Source organism: Lepidochelys olivacea, assembly GCF_965140295.1.
Source record: "Lepidochelys olivacea isolate rLepOli2 genome assembly, chromosome: 7".
Taxonomy (NCBI): domain Eukaryota; kingdom Metazoa; phylum Chordata; order Testudines; family Cheloniidae; genus Lepidochelys; species Lepidochelys olivacea.
This window is the reverse complement of record NC_140417.1, coordinates 18,569,517-18,591,383: the sequence shown is the minus strand read 5'-3', so window position 1 is coordinate 18,591,383 and position 21,867 is coordinate 18,569,517. Positions and strand designations below refer to the sequence as shown.

The 21,867-nt window shown below is 42.7% G+C and overlaps 1 protein-coding gene across 2 annotated transcripts in view; it reads left to right on the top strand.

Moving 5' to 3' along the window:
* SRGAP3 (SLIT-ROBO Rho GTPase activating protein 3) overlaps nucleotides 1-20,296 on the top strand; it is a 223,298-nt gene extending 203,002 nt beyond the window's left edge. For both annotated transcript variants that reach the window (XM_084632856.1, XM_084632855.1), the window contains exons 16-22: nucleotides 2,740-2,845; nucleotides 3,082-3,309; nucleotides 5,250-5,329; nucleotides 8,545-8,725; nucleotides 12,121-12,270; nucleotides 12,662-12,989; nucleotides 15,965-20,296. In XM_084632856.1, the coding sequence (XP_084488982.1) occupies nucleotides 2,740-2,845; nucleotides 3,082-3,309; nucleotides 5,250-5,329; nucleotides 8,545-8,725; nucleotides 12,121-12,270; nucleotides 12,662-12,989; nucleotides 15,965-16,381 (1,490 nt within the window). In that variant the 3' untranslated portion in view covers nucleotides 16,382-20,296. The remainder of the gene's footprint in view (nucleotides 1-2,739; nucleotides 2,846-3,081; nucleotides 3,310-5,249; nucleotides 5,330-8,544; nucleotides 8,726-12,120; nucleotides 12,271-12,661; nucleotides 12,990-15,964) is intronic.
* The last annotated feature ends 1,571 nt before the right edge of the window (nucleotides 20,297-21,867 follow it).

Sequence of the window (21,867 nt, the reverse complement as noted above, 5' to 3'; positions counted from 1 at the left end):
TAAAAGTTAGGCATGCACTTAAGTACCTTGCTGAACTGGGGCCAGTTAGCAGAATTATAAGAGCCTTTGGGAGTGATTCCTAGCATACATCAGTGGTTAATTTTCTGGTTCCTTTTCTTAGTGTTTCCTTTTCTTCTTCCTTATCCCCCTCTTTTAAAAAAAACGGTTTTATAGCTTTTCTTCTCCTCTATCCTACCTTTCTTTTACAGCAAGTGCTGCTGATGGTACATGTATACTAAATGTCTTCCTTTTTTCTGTCCAATAAATGTGTGCTATATAATGTCTCTCTCAACTTAAATGGGTTGGGAAAACGTCTACATCTGAAAACCACTCAAAAACAAAATGCTGTAAAATGATCAAGCCTTGTACTTACTGTTCTGGCCCACGAGCTTACTAAGGCAGAAAGGTTGACTCAGCCAAGAAGTCTCTCTGGACTCTCTACTGCAGTAAAACAGAAAGCCTGTTTGATTTCCCTTGGCTCATGCTAAACTATTCTGAGTGACTTTTTGCAGCAGGTGGCATTGCACATGTCATAGGGCCTTTGAATGCCCCGGAAGGCTGCAGTGCCATATAACTCACTGTTTATGTGATATGAGAGCGTCTTCCTTCCTTAACATATGAGAGGCTGCCTGTCACTTTTGCTCAGCTGGGAGATGAGAGTTTACATGGAAACCTTTCTCAAATGCACATGCCAAGGAAATGGACAGAAAAGGAATTCTGATTCTAGAGGGTCACAATTCACTGGTGTGCCCCAGTTATAAAGGGATGCAGGTATGATTACATCCATTAAAACCTCTCTGTTACAGCTGGTTGAAATATTTTTTATTAATGAACATTTTGAAATTTGCTGAGAGGGTTTTGTTCCACTGGGTTTCAATACAGATCATTCGTCATTGTCATCTTGTTTGGATTAAAAAATTCCTTTATTTTTAAATTTTTAAAAAAATTTAATTTAAATCAGCCCCCTCCTTAAGCAAAACCAAAACAACAAACACTGACCACCGCAAATGATGATAAATAAAGAATAAAATAATATTTTCTTCAAAGAATGGAAAACTTTGAGAAAATCAAAATGTTTTCTGCAGTATTTCCATGTTTGAAATCTGGCCAGTAGTCACTGAAAAGCGTTTGAACAAAAAATATTGACCAGCTGCGTGCAGCCTGTGTGTTTCAGCGTGATACGCAAACTTCAGCAAGGTTCACCATTTGACTAAGCACCTGAACATCAGGCAGTTCATTTAGGGTACATCTACGGAGCCTGCGGCAATGAGCCTCCTGGCTTGGATCGACAGACTCGAGCTCATGGGGCTTGCATTACTGCGCTAAAATTAGCGGTGTAGATGTTGCGGCTTGGGCTGTTTTTGGAGTGCTAGTGGAAGCCTTGGTAACCTGAGACAACTGAGGTCCACTGCTGTGGCTGTGTAAAACATACCCCTCGAGTATTAATCTCTCTTGGATCATCCAGCTTGGACAGGGAATTTCCTAAGAGTGTCTGCTCTCACAAAATCTTTGGTATTGATTGCTTCTCTTTGGATCAGAAATGCCCTGGAAGTCACTTTTCTTGTACCATTTTAGACAGAACCTGGGACAGCAGAGACACTCAATTTAAAAAAAAAAAAGGGGGTGGGGTGGGGGGAATATGGGATAAGCTAATTAAACTGTCACCTTGAGTAAAGGCTCTGCTCAGGTTGAGTCTAGTTCTGTGGTTGGGCCATGGAAAAGTGCTTTAGCTGCAGTGAAGGTTCAGGGAATAGCGTGGGTCATATGTAAACCAGTGCGCTCATCTGTATTCCCAACACTATGCTCACGCTACGTCCCTGAAGTCACACTTCATAAAGAAATAGATCAGCTTTGAATACAGTATGTTAGCTTTGATTGTGTGCATAGAGGGATAAATCCTGTCCTGAGTTAGTGTACTCCGGCAAAACTCTCATTTGAGGTCGATGGGAGTTGGACGTGAGTAAAAACAGAGCAAGGATTCAGTGAAAGACTAAGGACTTGTCTACACTTGAAATGCTACTACAGCAGCACCACTGCAGCTCTTCAGCGTAGACACTACCTACGCCGATGGGAGGAGTTCTCAAGCTGGTGTAGATAAGCCACTTCCCCAACAGGCGATAGCTAGGTCAACAGATCTAATGTTGACCTCGGGCTGTCTACACTGAGCATTAGGCCAGTTTAACTACGCCATTCAGGGATGTGCATTTTTCACACCCCATAGGTGATACAGATAAGCCGACTTAATTTTCTAGTGTAGACCAAGCTTAAGTAAGGACCTCAGGATTAGGCCCATAAAGCAGTAAAGAAAATTAAAACAGAAGTAGGATAGGAAAGCTGAAGAACTTTTGTTATCAAATCCTTTGGAAAATGGCAGTAGCTGTTTAGGGATCAAATGTATAAATACGGGTAATAAAGATGTAGCCATGGAAATATCTAGTTTCAATTAGATGCAGAATTTAATGCATGCGCTGAATTTCTCCATGCAAATTCTACATTTACAGGCATAAATGGGCATTTGTACACACAGAGCTGCACAATTTTGGTAGACATGTTTCTATGTTTGGTCGTTAGTGTCATATTATAAATCAGATCTGTCTGGAAACACAAAGTTTTTTCCCCCTTACATGTCAGGCTATTAGATCTGGATAAAAGTCCATGCTTTACTATGTTGTTTAGCCACTAGAACCCTTCAGGCAAGTGCCTGACCATATAACTCTACCATGTATTCTTGTGTTCCAGAAATGGAGAACCCTGCAGAAAGAGTGCACCAGATCCAGCAAATCATCATTACTCTGCCCCGAGTTGTCATTGTTGTCATGAGATACCTCTTTGCTTTCCTCAATCAGTGAGTCTGTTTATCTGGTTCTTATTTAACTGAGCTGCTAGCTCCCCTCTTTTCCAGAGGCCTCCCTTTTCTTGTCAAGTCAAATGCTGACAGGCATTTTGTTTGTTAATATTTTGGTGTCTGCTCTGGTTTAATGTCTTTCCTAGGCATGACTGCATGAACTCTCTGTAGTGCTGGGTTTTGGCGCCAACATTAGACGGCTCAGAACTTTACCTGTGGGTTGCTTGTGTTTGCAGCTTGTCACAGTACAGTGATGAGAACATGATGGATCCCTACAACCTGGCCATCTGCTTTGGACCAACTTTGATGCACATTCCAGACGGGCAGGATCCGGTGTCCTGCCAAGCCCATGTAAATGAGGTCATCAAAACCATCATCATAAATCACGAGGGCATCTTCCCCAACCACAGAGAGCTGGAAGGACCTGTGTATGAGAAATGCATGACTGGAGGGGAAGAGTATTGGTAAGACATGGGTGATTGAAATAAGCAACTTTAGTGCTCTAAACAGGGCCAGACTTCTCTCTCTAGCTTTATCTTTTTCCATTGTAAGCCAAGAGTGAGTCTATGACAATGCAGGGCTACTAGTTGGTGCGTGATGAACAAGGGGTTAACTGCAGTTCACATGAGTTCTGGGAAATGGCTTATAAAAGCAGCTATTTAAGAGATTGGGATGGGCAGAATGCCTTTGGGAAGTTTGGGCCAAGCACTCAGGCCTTACAGGTCTGGGGTAAACCCCAGGTGGAAATTCATTCAGTTCTTCCTGTTATAAACATCATGGATCTGATTCTCAACTGGTGTAAATTTGATGTAAATTGGAACAACTGACTGATTTGGCTGGAAGGACATTCGTTTACATGAGCTGAGGATCTGGCTTTATCCCTTGCTACTGCATCCTTATCCAAACAGTAGAATCCCTGTTTGACAACTCCCTGGGAACAGAGGAGTTCATAAAATCACAAATGTCATGAAACAGAACATCTCAAACTTACAGTCAGTGCAATGCATACGTTGCAGAATGGTGCACAGCGGCATTTTCTTCTTGTCCTTCAAACCACTGCAAAGCCATTTCCAGTGCATTGAGGGCTTTGGGATGTGAAGGGATGTCGGCTTGTTCTTCATCAACATCACTTCCCACACCCTTGTTGAGAAAATGCTTTGTAGAACTGGTCATTTGTAAGTTTGGGGGTTCTAAAATCGAGGTTCTACTGTAACACCATAGATTAGTAAAACGAAGAGAATTTGACAAATCTGCTTTGCTTTTCTGTAGCAACTTGGTTATGTTTCACATTTCTCTCAGCTTTGCTAGTGACAATGGACTAGTTTGCTTATGGTTAGTTTCCCTTTCCAGTCCTCCCACATTAGTTCAGGACAACAGTTGGGTTTTTTTTTTTCTAAAAATGTATTTGCATTTATGCTAAACAAAAATTCTCTAGGTCTAAGATTTCATACTTGTTAATCTTGTTAACACAGAAGCTGAATTTTAGGTCAGTTGTTGTGACCAAATTTCTCCTGAATTGGGAATTTTGATCGAAGTCCCATAGTTCTTTACTCAGTTGTTATGCATACAAAAGTTCCATTGACTCAAGATTATGAAGCCAGTGTTTGGCTTGGGACCCATCTCTCTATATGTCTTGTTCTGGCCTTCTCTTGTGAATGTTAAAAAGGAACAGTTGCTTCAATGGGAGTTTTCACTTCAGAGTTCTGCTTATCAGAATTGGGGAATGGGCAAGATTTACTGCACAGGTCATTTCTGCTGCAGAAAGAGCCCCTTTAAAGTCACAATTCAGAGGAAACTATAAGACATTAACCCAGGCTCAAACAAAGGATCTCAGTAATCGATACCAAGGAATTTTGGGGGTACTTGAAATCCAAACCTGGATTCAGATCTGAATTTTTACAGTGAGTCAGTGTTTTTATAATGGGCTCAAACAAAATTTTAGATCAAAATTCCTGAAGTTCAAGGTGTTTAAAGCTTTCATTCATCCCTGTGGGCCTCCCATGATTCGCACCTGCTGTCACAGTGAATGCCTGTACAATAAGAGTGTGAAATGATACCACCGTTGAGACCGAGTGGGTGAATGGAGAATTTGTTTTGCCCCTGCTTTGCACAGGTGTAAGTGATGACATGAGGTGCTGGACAGTGGAGATTCAGGCCCTGTATATGAATTTCATAGAATGAAAGTCTCTGTCTTCTGAGAGCAAGTTCAGAGATGAGCCATTATTTGAAAACAAACAAAGGGTGAAATCCTGGCCCCTTTAAAGTCAAAGGCACAACTCCCATGGACTTCAGTGGCATCAGGATTTTGCCCCAAGAACTTGTTTTACTGTGTAGTCTGCAAGTAGAATCTAATTCTTCTTTTTTAAACTACATTTGTATCTTTTTTTCAACTGTTCAATGTTAGTGACAGCCCCCACAGCGAGCCGGGCACCATTGATGAAGTGGACCATGACAACGGCACGGAGCCACACACCAGCGATGATGGTGAGTGTAGACATAAACAGCGGAAAATTGAGTCTGAGTAGGAAGAGCCAGGGGAACATGTGTGGAGGAAAGCAATGTGTATTTTGCTCCTAATCAAATTAGCTTGGACTACCATATGGTTGTTTAGGGGGGAAGATGTTGCAATGTGCCTGACGGTGTATGTGCATATTAATGAACACTCTAGAGGGATCTAATCAACATAGACCATGGCCAGGGGAGTGCAGGAGGCCACAGGATACATTTCTGTCTCATTCCGTGGTATTGTGAGAGCTTTAAAACAGTGCATTCAGAACTGCCCCTTATACTCCCGTTAATCCCGACAGTGAGCTCTTCTCTTTTTAATTTGGAATTCAGGTGACCAGGCTGGCTTTTGGCCCCTGTTTTTACAATATGGTCACCACCTGATGGATATGTGAGTGGTGGGGGAAAGAGCAATAGAGACTTGCTGTGTGAAAGTGACCAACAAGTACAGCCTAGGGCAGCGGGGAGGGCCTGTTGTATTTGAGACCCCCTTTCCATTCACCTCCACGTTCTTGTGCGTACCACAGGAAGAGTCATGAATTTCAAGGGACTGATCCAAAGCCTACTGGAATCACTTGGAGTCTTTCAATTGACGTCAGTGGGCTGTGGGTCACACCCACCCAATGGCCCTACTCTGAAGAGAAACCTTAGCCAAAGTGGTTCCGTTCTTCTTCAAAACATCTGCTCCCTCTATTTATTCACAGTCAGGTCTGCTTTCTTTAGTGACACGAATAAATCTGAACTTTGTCTGACTCCTTTCAGACCTGTGGAGCTGAGGCAGCTATGATGGGAGGTGCTGGATTCTGTTCTGGCAACAGACTTGTTAACTAAATTCCACATGCGGGACCTAGTTATCCATCACTGAAATCTCTGCAATCTATGCTGATTGTAAGGGCATTGCTTAGGTGACAATGAGGGCAGAATCTTTCTTTTCTAGCTGTGATGCACAAACCAAAATAGAGCCCAGTTTGCTTTCCATATCCAGGTTGCATTTGCAGCTGTGGCTTTTTGGAAAAATAATTGTAAACTAAACAAATTTGTCTTGGGATTATTAAGAGATGATAAAGCCAGAGTCCCAGATGCCTTTTTAATTGAGTTACTTTGCAGAGTGAAGGTGCACTTTAAAATCTGTGTGAGGCACTGCTATGCACACCTGTGGTCTACTTTCTTTATTGCGGTTGTTTCCACTGATTTCTTCGACTGCTGTAAAACCCTGAATGCCTTTCTGACACTTGATGTGGAAATGGCATAAGTGGCCCTAATTGGTGCCCTGTAAAAAGATGGCACAAGGGGCAGGAAGGAGATGTAATAATTCATCTAATAATTCAGATGATTGGAAATGGGTCTTTAACAAAAAAGGCACTCTACGTTTTTGCAAACTGGAGCTACTGTGACTCAAAGGTGAAGGAGAGCAAGCTGCCATTTAGCCAATTTTATGCTTGGATGGTCACATTAATAGTTCTGATTGAGTTTCCGGGTGATTAACTGTGATGCAAGTGTGGAGAAGAAGAGCGGCTTTATTTGATGAATTTACATACTCTGTCTCTCTCTTTACCCCCCATGCACACTCCCTGCTGAAAAGCTCAATATTTTATCAGGGCTCTGAAAGCTCCTCTGATAGCCTCTCCTATTATGTTTCTCCAGTGAGCTTCCTCCATTGATCTGCCTTCCCTCCCGTAATAGCCCCAAATGTCACATCATTTGTACTGAGCAAAAATATGTATCGTAGGGTGACCGATCTAGCACAAAGGAACATCTCAAACAATGGGGGATGGTGTCACAAGAGAGAGAAGACTGGGGAGTCTGTCAATATATTGCAGATTCCCCCTCCCTAGCACTGCCTGCCTCATTCCTTCTTTGTTGCTAAGCAGAAGGGTAGGTCAGATCCTGATTACCAGCAGGTGCTGAGCCTGCAATTCAAAGAGGCAGCAGATGGAATGAAGGAAGTTTCCATATTTTAATGAGAATGGGGCAGATCTGAAAGATCAAGGTTAATTTGCCCTATTTAGCTTTGCTGCTGCCCCTGTCGGTCCCCATTTTTCTGCATTGCAGATAGGGCTTAAAAACAAGAGGCAGGTGTCGAAGAAAACCAGGCTACATAAGCTGTTCTCTTGCTGGCACCTACTGATGGCCTTGGTAGTGGGCTGAGTGGTGCACACTGCTGCCTAAATCCAATAATTTGCATTTAATGTGAATCTGATAAACTGCTTTAAGTAATGCACTGTGCAGTCTAGCGCTCTCACAATCCTGAGGGAGATGTCGTCTCTGCCTTGCTATTGCAAAAACAGCTTTTCAGGAGAGTTGCTGGTCTGATTTTTCAAGTGCTCAGCGTTCACAATTGGAACCAGATTTTCAAAAGAGCTCTGCTACTTGTCAGGCACCTAAATAAAAGACAGCTTTTCAAAAGTGCTCAGCACCCAGCCCCTCCCATGGTGACACTCTGGGCCAGATTTTAAAAATTGCTCAGTGCACTGACTGCTGCTGCATGTTTTGGAAACCTGGCCACTTAATTTTGGTGCTGTAATGGCAGCTGAGCTCTTTTGAAAATCTGGCCTCTAGACACTGATTCTGAAATATCTGATGAATGGTGGCGCTCAGATTGGATGGGGTGCGGTGTGGCAGAGTAGTGGGGGGAGTCTAGAGAAGTGATTTGATGATGGATGGTGGGTATCAGCATAGCTCAGGTTTTATATTCACTCTCCCGATGGGAATCCTCCGAGAGTATTTGCTACCCATTAATAATTCAGACCAAACTGCCTCCAGAATAAAGAAAAGGGGTGAAATCTAATCTGAAGCAGTAGCCAAGTGCTGATTTGATCCCAGGGATGTGAGTGAAATGTACAATGTCCCCCACCTAGGAAGAATCGGAATCCATAACCAAAAGAAAAGACTTTATAAATATGGGTGGCCATGAATAAATATGGTGGCACAGCTGGGAACATCACTTACATGCAATGAAATTTTAATTACTTCCCATTAGCTTTGTAGCTTTTCTTTGTCTCCTCTTGCATGGGAGTCTGGAAAACCAATGAGAATTTAGCAGTCCTAGAAGGATGGACAGTACATAGTAGAAAATGTTGTCAGGAAGCATGGAGAGTCGTATCAATGTCATGTGGGTATGAGGCCTCTGATGGGGCTCAGGTGATTTCTGAGGAGACCATGCCTATATATGTTTTGTTTTCTCTCTTTTTCAGAAGTGGAACAGATTGAAGCAATAGCGAAGTTTGACTACATTGGTCGGTCCCTGCGAGAGCTCTCCTTTAAGAAAGGAGCCTCGCTCCTCTTGTACCATCGTGCATCGGAGGACTGGTGGGAAGGGCGCCATAACGGTGTGGATGGCCTCATACCACATCAGTACATAGTTGTACAAGACATGTGAGTGGGCAATTTAAGTGGGGCAAGAGTGTCAAAACTGTGTCTACAGTTAGGCTTCTACAGCCTTATTTAGCCACCTAAATGAGTGGCCTGATTTTTCAAAAGTGCTGAGAGCTTGTGGGGGGCCTGCACATCCCTGATGTCCAAAAGCCAGGATTTAAGCTGTTTGTGAAAGAAACAAAAGTCCTGTTAACTTCAGTGCAAGCCATTGGGTCTGCACACACTTGAAAATCTGCCCGTTTATTTAAGTATCTAAAATATGGGCACAGGGCCGGTGTTTCCAAAGGAGCCTAAGGGAGTTAAATGCCTCATTGAATTTCAGTGGCATTTGGGCACCTGACTCCTTGAGGCTTATTTGAAAATCTTAGCTAAGGCAGGTAACGGTAGGCTCCTGTTTCAGAAAGTCTTGGCCTCAGGCGTTAAATCTTGACTAATTTCTTTGTAAAATGCTGTTCAAATCGAAAGCCATCATGAATAATAACACTTGTAGCTCTGCTCATTTTCAAAACACTGCACAGACATTGACTAATCATTCAAAAGCCCTGTGGTGCAGGTGAGTGGGTGTCAAGCTCAGACAGATGGTGAAACTGAGGCAGAGAGGTCTAGTGTTGGAGCCAAGAATCAGGAATTCCTGGCTTTTGGTCCTGTGCTCTAACAATTAATCCATACCTCTTAAGCAAGACATTTGTAATCTACACTCACTGGATGAACTGTAATGGTTTTTTTTCTCCCCTTAATTTGCTTTGGGAGTTTGGTGCAAAATTTTCAAAAACATCCAATTCCCATTTTTAAAAGTGACTCAGGCATTTAGGAGCCAAAGTCTCATTGAAAGTCAATGAGCCACTCCTAAGTGCCCAAGTCACTTTTGAAAATGGGACTTGGGAGGCTCCTAAGTCACTTGGCAACTTTTTAAAATGTTCTTTTATTTGTTTTAAGAATTCTTCCCATCTTTGATTGCAAATAAATTTTATCTTCTTACCTTTGTTCTTTGCTTGAATGGCAATTATTAAACCACTGCATGTCTCTTTCAGCACTGTATTATTGAATACATACATGAAAGAGCTGAGCCAGCAATATAGGCAGACAATTTCTGACATGTACTGTTGCATTATTTTGCATCCAATAATTCTTTGAATACTAAATGAGAGCACTTTTTTTTTTCATTAGGTGAACTGTTAACCAGACGGTATTGGGGGCTAATTTATCTGCACAGCATAATAAATACAAATCAGAATATGTTAATAATGTACCTGATGTGGCTGATTTTTACAATTAAACCTGCTCCCGGCATAGATACGCTCTGTGGGGTCTGAAATGGGATGAAGCCTGAAAAAAATCTTAGTAAATATCTACTGCATTTTTGTCCATCAACTGACATTTATTTTTTGCTGTTTTTTTGTGAAACAAACCTGCATGTGGACAACCCTTGCAGGGCATTTCTTTGCCAAGAAATAAAATGAGCAGGATTTGCAAGGATGGGCTCCTTGGGGCCTTTATCAGAAACTTGGGGCTCAGTCCTGGCCGGTGCTGAGTTCCTTTTGCAATGTGACTGCAGTGGGAGTTGAAGATGCTCAGCACTTTGCAGCATTGGGCCCTAGAGGACAGCCAGGGAGCTTATTTGATCCCAAATGGATTTCTCCCAGGAGCGATTGGCAGTCTCTCAGGTGCTCAGGCCTTTCAGCTATTTACACAGCCTTCATCACGCTTTTTCGTTTTAATCTGACTCCCTCCCACTCCCCCACTTTCAAGTGATGATTAAACATATTAAACTAAAAACAGTCCAGTTCTTGACTGTCTTCCAGCCCTTTTGCACCACTCCCGTCAGGTTCTCCGAGCTGGGAATTCCCCTGGTGCACAGGTGTTACCTGCACAGCATAGAGCAGGTGCAGGCAGCTCTTTGTCAGCCCCTCCTTGGATACCCTGGAACAGGGATATGTCAGAGGCAAGAGGGTGCATGCATGCTCCAGCTATTGAGACCACAGCGTGGCCTATAGGCAGCTGAGAAAAAGCCACAATGACTGCTCTAACTTACGTGGGGGCTGGGCTCTGGATACAGGAGGTGTTTAGATGCCTCTGTAGTGAAAGTGCTAGCAGTCATTGTACACTAGAACAGTGGAGCTGGGTGGGAAATTTTAGGGAAGAAGCTAATGCAGACACCAAAGGCATGTTACATACAGAGCTACCCTGGTGGCAGAGGAAACAAAAGAGCATTTGCTCTGAGCCTGTTCCCCAGGCCTGTTGAAGTCTTTCCACCAGTTTAATGGACTTTGGATCAGGCCATAAATGGTCAGTGACTACCAGATATTTCAGAGGGACGCAGGACATTCAGGGACCTTGTCCCAAGCTCCAAGTTTCAGCCTTCCACTGCACCCTCAGCTTCTGATGCCCAAAGGTGTGAAAGACCTGGGGCCTCTGCTCATGTCATGTTACCAGCTGAGCCTTTCAGGAAAGCACACATCTGAGGGTTTGGGTTTCTTACCATGAAAGGCTCTTCTGCCTACCAGAGCAGTTAGGTTGCCTGTCCGCTCCCCAACACTGCTCCCTAGTTTCATAAGTAACTAGTGTGAAGATATTTGTACCTTCCATGGGGTGGCCAATAACTGAACCGAGCCACGTGCTGAGTTTATTTTTTTTGTCTCCTTGCCAAGTTTCTAGCTGGTCATGTGTACCTTTCTCCTGTTACTGGCTCAGATGCTGCTGCTTGTTCAAGAGTAGAACAGCACCTAAATAATTAGTAAAGCTCCAAGAGGTTTGAAACATGTCAGTCATTGGCTCCATAAAAGAATAGAGTTGAGCAGTCCAGATTCACTGTTAGATCCTCGGCAGGTGTAAATTTGCACTGCACCATTGATTATCTTTGAGGCTTACACTGCATCTAGATGGCCATTAATCCAAGGATTCAAGTGCCCCGGACAAACACTCACTCATTGTGTCTCACCATGCCTCTGTGGAATAGGTACTGTACCTAGGATTGCATTATAAATGGCTAAACTGAAGCACAGGGAGGTTTGTAGAGACCAGGCCTGAGCCATGAAGCTTAGAGTCAAACTTTCCCTAACTTCAGGGGAGTTTGGATCTGGGGCTCGGGTTCAGCTCACTGTTAATTTTGGATCTGGTTTGAAGATGTTCAGGCCAAGATTTCGGCTTCTAGTTTAGGGACTTGCCACAGGTGACACAATGGCAGAACCAAGACTAGGACTCAAGACTGGCCTCCTTTTCTTCCGCTAGACCCCACTCTCTCCTTGTTGGGTGCTAATGAATGTTATTTCCCCCCCTGGTTGGAGTGGATGCATTAGGGTTCCAAAGGTATGAAAATGCTAAGAGGCCACACTCTTCTTTCATGTGTGAGGCACTCCGTTATCTGCCTGCCTGATGCAGAGTTTCATTTCTCATAGGGATGATGCATTCTCCGACAGTTTGAGTCAGAAGGCAGACAGCGAGGCAAGCAGTGGACCCTTGCTGGATGATAAAGCCTCATCAAAGAATGACATCCAGTCTCCGACAGATCATATTCCAGACTATGGATTTGGGGGAGTAATGGGCCGGTAGGGCAATTGATCCACTTTGGTATGGGTGGCCTTTTACTGTGAAAGACAAATATATTGTGACACACCATTGAGGGCAGGATAATTACAATGTTACGATGCAGTAAGAACCAGAGAACAACTTGTACTATTTATGCCATATTTAAACTAGAAGGGAGCCAAACAGATTCATCAGTTCGAACAGCCTTCAAAATATTATGGTTGCTGCTTCTTGGCACTCTCCAAAATTTGTAGCACCCCTGTTGGCTGGGTTCTTTCATGGTGAAAGATCGATATTTTGACTTGATATGGGCTTTCAGAGCTGATCCACTGGGGATTTCACAGCATGCAATCAAATCTGAAATGCCAGGTAATGATCTAATTTAACTGCTTTTCAATGAATTCTTTGCAGAGTAAGGTTGAGATCTGATGGCGCAGCCATCCCTCGTCGTCGGAGTGGAGGGGACACCCATAGCCCCCCAAGAGGGATGGGTCCTGGTATAGACACCCCTCCTCGAGCAGCAGCATGTCCTAGCAGCCCCCACAAAATACCACTCAACAGAGGCAGGATTGAGAGCCCTGAGAAGCGCAGAATGGCCACATTTGGCAGCGCCGGCAGCATCAATTATCCAGACAGGAAGGCCTTGTCTGATGGCCACCCACTGAGATCGACCTGTGGGTCTACTCGGCACAGTAGTCTTGGAGATCAGAAATCTCTGGAAGCGGAAGCACTTGCTGAGGTAAGAGGGCTGTTAGATGGCTCTGTGTGCTGTGGAGACTGGAGGTACAGTACAGAGTGCCTTTCATCTCAAAGCCCTTTACAATTATCTAGAGGAATCTCTTCACCCACCACTGCATTGCAGCCACCTGTAGGATGAAATCTGGTGGCTGTTCATGAACAGGACAGGAAGTTAAAGAGGAATACTGTCTCTATTTAGAACTTCAGGGGGGATTTAAAGAGACAGAACTTAATTACTCCAATAAGAATTTGATTGAGATACCCAGGGCTAACATCCCTGCTTTTGGAAAACACACCTTAGGTTTGTTAGTAACCATATGTGGCCAGACCTCCCATTTTATGTCTAATCCAAAAAATGTTCTCTCGCGCGACACAGTGCCCTCTAGCACTGTGATACGCAGTGGGTTCAATATTGATTCATTACTGCTTCCTAATTTACCAGCAACACATCCTGAAGTACTCTTAATTTTTTAACGGATGCCTCCTATTCAAGTACTGACCAGGCTACATGTAGCCTGTGAGACCTGTTGAAATCAGAAGCTAAGATCTTTCAGCTGCAGCTCCAACTCACAACAGGGGCAACTCTACCTCACAGAATTCATACCAGAGTCAGGGCACAAAACTGCAAGGTGCTTTGAGGTCTGTCGTGGGCCATTGATACACAGATACATACAAGATCAGAGAGTGTTGTTTGTGATCCAAACATAACAGAAGCCGCGATACCACCTTCCCCCTTGTGTAGCTATTGCCTCCTGTGAAAGTAGGTATAAAACTGTGCCATTCTCCACTGAGAGGAGAGAATCCGGAGTTTACCTCTGCTTTACACAGGTGTCAGTGATGGCACACAATGCAAGGCGGTGGAACGTCAGGCATGTTGTGCGTTTGAATTCAAGGAAGTTGGCATGCTGGGCAGTCTTTCAGAAAAATTGGCCGGACGGTGTGAGTGGGGGAGCATTTTCTTTCTCTGGACTGTTTGCATCCGATGAAGTGAGCTGTAGCTCACGAAAGCTTATGCTCAAATAAATTTGTTAGTCTCTAAGGTGCCACAAGTCCTCCTGTTCTTTTTTCTCTGGATTGTGCCTCCTCCCTCTGTGAAGGTTGGTGGTTGGGCTGCCCAGAGATTTTGTGTAGCTGTTTGGTTTTAATGAAGCGCTTCTTGAGCTTTTCACACCTCAGTCTCTTCCGTGGGGGCTGTTGCCTGATGCTCGCATGTTGTTCCTTTGTTGCTCATTGTTATTATGACACTTTTTTGCTACAGCAAGCCTAAGCCATGTGTCTGCTTTATTTTTAAAGGTATATGCCATATTTTTGTTCTCAAAAATGGATTTGTTGTAAATACCATTATTCCAGACCTGCTTTTTCTCAGGAAAATAGGGATTCTTTTTGTATTCCAGGCAGTTGGTCCACTTCACCATTCAAAGCAGTGAACCGTATAAAACATTATTATCTCGCGGATGCCAAGAAGAGCGCTTTGTTCAATGCTTCACAAATCACTACCATGAGAACTGGCCCCTTCCTACTTGAGCCCATTATTCCCAATGTAGGAAGAAATGCCAGCGGCAAGAGCGTTGGTGAGAAAGAAATAAGCTACCGCAGGCTATAGAGGTTAAGTGAAAAGCAGAGCCTGCCACAGTAAATGACTCAGCTGTGCCTTGTGCCACCTTTGCACCCCCCAGAGCCCAGTTCAGCCTCTGGAGTAAGTTAGAGCAGTTCAGGTCTGCTCTCTCCTACCGGCATTTTCCCACTGAGGTCACATGGGCGTGTGCTGGTGTATTTTCAGCCTGGGAATATTTCTAGTTGGTTGTTTGCTGGTCCTGGCAAACTAAAAGTCCAGCTAACAGTATATTTAAAGAAGTGTTCCAGTCTCATTTCCTCTTCCACCACTGGATTTTCTTTGTTTACTTCCTGCATTGCTGTTTGGTTGCCCAGTGCAAACAATCTGCCTCTGTCAGTTTCACACACTCATGCTTCTCACATGCTTCTCATGCACTAGCTCATGGAAGTGGCACCCGAGCTGCAAACACTGAGTTGGGGGGGGGAGGGGAAAGGAGATATATCACAACTAAGAACAGACCAAAATATCAAATGGTTTTCTTAGTCTTTTTTTAAAATCATGGGCCAGATCCTCAAGTGGTATAAATCAGTAATTCTATCAAAGTCAATGGAGCAATGTCAGTTTACACCAGCTTTGGATCTGGCCCTGTGAAAATATTGCTAATTTTGTAACTCTTTTATATTTAATGAAACCTAGCTGTGGGTCCTAACCTGGCTGATAGTGATCTTTTGACTCCCTCTTGTTGATGATAATACCTTGAACACTATCCAAAGACCACAAAACACTTTATAAACATTAGATAATTCAGACTTACCACACATCTGTAAAAGTAGATACAGCAAGGGATATGCCTCCCATCAGTGAAATGCAGCCGTCTCTAGAGCAGAGCTTGGTAACTGCTGAGAGACAACAACACTGCATGATAACTTAGGTCAGAGAATGGAGAAGAATATTGTATCAAACAAACTGCATAGGGGAGGTAGGCAAAAATTAATTCCCCCACCTGGAATTGCACTGGGTTCTGGGGGTTAACTTTACATGATATTATAGGGTGTTTAGGACTTGCTGCCTTTGAAATCATTGCCAGAACTCCCATTGATGTTAAAGGTGCAGGATTTCAAAGATGCATGGTGCCTGCCTGTGGTCAGGACCTGGGTTTTACATCTCCTCTCAGAGCCAGCTCCTTCTTTAGAGGCCAGCTCATGAGAGGTGGTGAGCACCAGCACCTCATGTCAGTGCAGTCGCAGAAGCTCAGGAGTTCTCAGGATTTAAGGGCATATGGCCATGGTGAGGCAGAAAACAACTGCACTTAGGCTGAGACGGGGTAAAGCTCCATTGGACGGCAGAGTTAACTGCAGAAAAGCCCAAGCAATGCTAAAATGCAGGGATGCTGATGACACTTTTGCTTATCACATTGACAGGATATTGAGAAGACCATGAGCACTGCTCTGAATGAGCTGCGTGAGCTCGAGAGACAGAACACTGTGAAGCAGGCCCCTGATGTCGTTCTTGACACCCTGGAGCCAATGAAGACTCCTCAAGGGGGCTCTGTCAACTCAGAACCTGCCAGCCCACTTCACACCATCATGATTCGAGACCCTGATGCCGCCATGAGACGCAGCAGTAGTTCCACCACTGAAATGATGACTACTTTTAAACCAGCCCTCTCAGCCCGGCTTGCTGGGGCTCAGCTTAGGCCTCCACCCATGAGACCCGTCAGACCGGTGGTTCAACACCGATCAAGCAGCAGTAGCAGTTCAGGAATGGGCAGTCCTGCAGTGACGCCCACAGAGAAGATTTACCCCAATAGCTCCTCGGATAAATCAGGCACCATGTAGCTCTGCAGCAAGGGATTCTTAGTTGAGGGGTGGAAAAAAGTCAATATCTGGATTTTTTTTTTTTTTGAGTGGAAATCATAACTCTGCAAACAGTCTTGTTCTTTAAAAGGAAAAGATGGAAAAATTATGCTCTGAAGAAAACTTCAGTAGGAAAACCAGTGTGTAGGCCTGAGACCTAACAATTCCATTATAGATACACACATCGGTGCAGAAGCATTTTACCAAGATTGCAGTAAAACTGTATGGCAGAATAAGATGGCTGTCCTGCGTATTGTCACTGGAGAATAAACAATCTGTGTAGAAGTATATATATAAAGTGTACAAAGTTCAATAATTTTTTTTTTAGTAGATTTACCTCAGAAACTTGCCCTGAAATTTCCTCTCTAAAGTTGTTTGGTTGATTTTAATTTTTTTGAGAATACTTGTGTGTGCGTGCGTGTGTGGAGCAACTGAGCATCAAGCAATACAAGATCAATCCTGGAATTTCTATTCTGCAGTAGCTGGCATTTAAAAAAAAAAGAGAAGACATGCTGTTTTTGCTCAACTATTGGCCTACAGAGAAGAAATTGAAATGCATCTAGTGACCGTTCTCAACAAGCTGGGTGGATTTCTTTTTCTTTGCATTCAGTCTTAAGATTTCTTCGTTTCACCTCTGAATCTTGCGGCTGTTACCCAGCCAGTAGGTTGTACAGAATATGATACGGCCAAGTGAAACATTTTATTCCTTTAGTTTATATACTGGGATAAAGTGTATAAATATCTACTCCACGACATAGCAGTGCTAGGTGTGTACAAAAAGAAACCACAAAACTTAGGTTGTCTTGAAGATTTCAAAACCGACAAGGACTAGTAAGAAACCTGTGGTAAAAAATAAATAGGCTAACTTATAAAGTATTGAAATGTTTCATTTCCCCTTCTCCCCTGGCCTTTTATTAACTAATGACATCTTAACAAATTGGGACTAAACAGGCAAGGAGGCTTTGAAAAGATAACATTCCTTTATTTAAAGTTGCACAGCAGTACACGAGGGTCTTGATTCAGATTGTCGTCTTGCATGAAAAGCATGAGCCATATTTGACCATATCAGACGCATAACTGATCTGATGGGGTGATATTTTGCACTTTCTGTACTGTACTATATAATACAGCAGTATGAGTTTATGCAAAAGAAGTTATATTTTATTTTTCCTCTGAACATTTAACCTAGAGAAAAAATATGCAGAAAGAACTAGGGGTTGCATGATATTTTGTCTGATAACTAAGTCTCTTCTCTAATCACTGAATACAAGATACTCCATGTTTCTTTTTATTATTTTTGTTTTACTTCTTGACCAGCTTTTCATAGAGTTGACCTGTGGTTTAATTTTGATTTTTTCCATACAATCATATGTCATCTGAAGACATGAAACAGGTCTTGATGAGTCTCACTCAAACTCCGCACAGATGCTGTACTAGCCTTTTTCACACCTTAATTCCGTTTCCTTAATCTGATTTCTGCTGCAGTAGCGGTCAGTGAGCAAAATAAGTGAACAAACCTTGCTGCCTCGTTGGGAGTTGAGATTAAAATTCAGCTTCTTTCAGCATCCCATGGCATGTTTTTTAAGTTCTTTTGCTTTTCTATCCGACATCTGAGCCGCCACCACCGAACGCAGAATCCTTCACATCTCCAGGTGAACAATCCAATATTTCTGTCATAGAATGTACAGATGGAAAAGACCAGTGGGGTGATCTAGCCCTTTGAATCTTATCATGTTAGCACCTCTCATTTGGGAGTCCAATCCATAACTTATCCATGTGCATAAAACAATGGGAAACCCTATGGTTTGTGCAAGGTAACATTTACTTGACTGGATATAGAGGAATCTTAACACAAATCCAATGGAACTGATTAGGTGTTCGTTCTTATTCTGTGTCCAGTGCACAAGCATGTTTCACTTCCACATATCCTCTTCTCTTAACTGTCTCTTGCCTGTTCTAGTCTGTTATATATTGCTGTACTTGCTTAAATGCTGGAAAGTAACTGTTAAAATGTAAACTGTAAAAAGAAAATAGGTTAAAATTAGATGAAAGCCAATGCCACTCACCAAATCTTTGCACTTAGTAGATAGCTCAATGTAAGAAATAATAAAATAAAAACAAAAACACAAACCTAACCTTTCAGTGTACAGTGTGTGTGGGGGGAAAGTACTGTATGTAGTGATTCTATTGTTCCTCAATATAGTATTACAAGAGGAAATGGTGTTTACGTACTTGTCTATTAACATTGTTGACATTTGTAATTACCACAATTACTTCATATTGATAATTATTTTTGGTCATGATTTTCCCCCCTGCCCCCCCTTTCCTAACCCCGAGGTCATTGCCTTTGTCATTATGGGCAGCAGATGTTCAAATGGTCTGTCAGTCTGTTCTAGTAATGAACCAGCAAATGTGCTTTTCGGGGGAGTGAAAAAGCCCCCATTTGGCACAATTGTTGTGTAATCATTGCCAGTAATTTTTTCCACTTAATTCCTTGAGAACACTCACTTTGGTAGTCTGACTTTTTTTTATATATATATTTTCAACAATGACTTAATAGCAAAACCATCTTTATTCTCCCCCCCCCCAAAAGATGTGGTATAAATTCCAGTGTCTTTTGCATTAAATTATTACCTTTTATTTTTGCTTTTTTTAATGCTTGTTTTCTTATCTAAGTGCCTTTTGAGCACCAGAACAAATGCTTGGAATTAATGTACTCGGAGCTGTATACAGATCATGATTTCTTACGTACTGTTATGTCGTGCTGTGGGTGTATTGCTTTTCAAGTCCTTTAAAAAAGACTATTAAATTTAAAGAAAAAAACTACCCCTTTTTAATATTGCTGTCAAACTGCAGTTTGGGGCGACTACTGTAAATTAAAAATATGTATTTTTCTGTCATTCAGCTCAGCACAAAATTAAACCACTTGCAGTATGCTGTACAAGCATCATAACTGGAACCTGCTCATGTTTTGAATAACTTAATCTTGATAATTTGTACCTCTCTATAGACTTCAACATGATCTCAGTTCTGTTCACGTAAGGGTACTGTGAAATTTACAGTTTACAAATTGGTCGAAGCAGCAGCTGGAAATGCTCACCCGGAAGGATCATTTTCTCTTGTTTCAAATGAAAACTGTTCCACCCATTTGATTATAATACAGAGACATCAACAGAGAGCCCAAGTCTCTAGGATGGGCCAGGAAAGGGCGCTCTTTAAGAAGTTGATTCTCTGCTGTGCAGAGCAAATTCAAAAGTCTTGAATCATCTCCCTCAGTTGCTGTGAGTCTTTGCCTCCCCCCAAAAATAACCTCCTTTTGCTTTATCAAAACTACTTCTGTTAACTCCCAGAAGTAGGTAGTCACTAGTCTAGCCATTCCTTTGGCCTGTCTCCCCCATGGCTCATTGAAGCAGTCTTTCTGTTGACCCATTGATGCATTTAACAATGCTGACTTTAAAGCAATTGCACCCACGCTGATATTAGTTCTGTATAGACGCTCCTAAGCAACCATTGTAATTGTGTCAGTCCCTTTAATGATAATGACAGTGCACTTTTCTTCCTTAGACTGAAGTATACCTGATAGATTCTTTTTGTAAATCCTGGACTGTATTATTTACTAGCAGTGTTGCAGTTTTCACAATATGTCAGTAGACCTCCTGATTCTGATCTGCTTCTGAGTGGCTGTTCTTTGTTCATGCCAGAAAACCTTAGAAACTGCCTTGTATAATGATTGTTGTCCCTCTATGGATATTGTCTCTGTAATGTATGATAAAATGCCATTCGGTTAGAATGTCTGATTGGATCCTCTGTCATGTATGCTGATGATGCCATGTAGATCAAGCCACTGGTTGGATGTGGACTCATCCTGTTGAATAAAACTGCTTAACTTTTCTCAAATATTAGTCATGATTTCGAAACACCTGGAATATAAACACTGTGCTTGGGGAAATGACTATCCTCTGGGCATATACACCTTTCTAGGCATTTATTTGATACATTAGTAACAAACAACAAGGATGGTTCAGTAGTGTCCAAAGACCTCAGTCAGCACTGGGCCTGTGTGCTGAGCACTGCACAAAACCCAAGATGGGCAAAAAGTTTGAAATCTTTGAAGCCATCTGACTGATAAAGATGGGAGGGAAAACACAAAAATAAACAACTTTTATGTACAAATATACTTTTTGTTTTTCATTTTCACCCTTCCCCTTCCGACCTGATGACAGGTTTCTTTGTAGCAGAAGTAAGCCTTAAGAAGGGATTTAAAGGCGCAGAGGCTATGGTCTTGCTATAAATTATTGTGTGTGCATGGTGTATATTAATGTACACTATTCATTATTACATTAAAGAGGCTCTGTCTCTTTCGGGTATTTCTCTTGAGTTAGCCATTCAGTTCAGAAAAATTGATAACCTACAACCGTGTCTTCAGGTTTGATTGTACTACACTGAACCCGAACACCATTCGGGGTGGGGTGAGTTGAGCTCATGGACTAAGAGTACGGAAGAGGCGTTTCCATCTCTATTGTTGGAAAATAAATGAGAGGGGGTGTGTGTGTGTGTGTGTGTGTGTGAATTGTTTGTGTTGCGAGGAGAAGGAAAGACTAGAACTGAAAACTGCTGCCACTTTACTGTGTTTGGCAGCAGAGATGAGCCCAGCTGGCTACATTAACTTGGAGTCCTACTGAATAGACAGATAGCGGTGAGTGTGAAAGCCAGGAACTTGCACTGACAGAATGCCATCGCTGCAGTAACATGGAATGTTGGCCAGGAATATGGTATCAAACTGCACTGTTATGAATACCATCGAACAGAGCTGTTTGAGGCTAGACCTAAGTAATGGTAAATTAGCAATGAGTCACTGGTGACTAGCCAGCGATCAGTACAGGAACAGACTATGGACCGTCCCAGTCAGCACACGGGGCCACAATTTTCTACTTGTATTTACAGTTAAAGGTCTCTGTCCCTTCCAGATGGAATTCTACTGATGTGAGTGACTGAGGCCTAAAATGTTTAAAGTGGCATTTTTATCTGGCGAGATTAGCTGTTGAAGGAGTAGATTAAACAGCCTCCTTTAGTCCGTGGCATGTGGGTAAAATGCAAAGAGAAGAAACATTTATGCCAGAATCGCAGCTGGTGTAAACTGGCATATCGTAGAATCATAGAATATCAGGGTTGGAAGGGACCCCAGAAGGTCATCTAGTCCAACCCCCTGCTCAAAGCAGGACCAATTCCCAGTTAAATCATCCCAGCCAGGGCTTTGTCAAGCCTGACCTTAAAAACCTCTAAGGAAGGAGATTCTACCACCTCCCTAGGTAACGCATTCCAGTGTTTCACCACCCTCTTAGTGAAAAAGTTTTTCCTAATATCCAATCTAAACCTCCCCCACTGCAACTCGAGACCATTACTCCTCGTTCTGTCATCTGCTACCATTGAGAACAGTCTAGAGCCATCCTCTTTGGAACCCCCTTTCA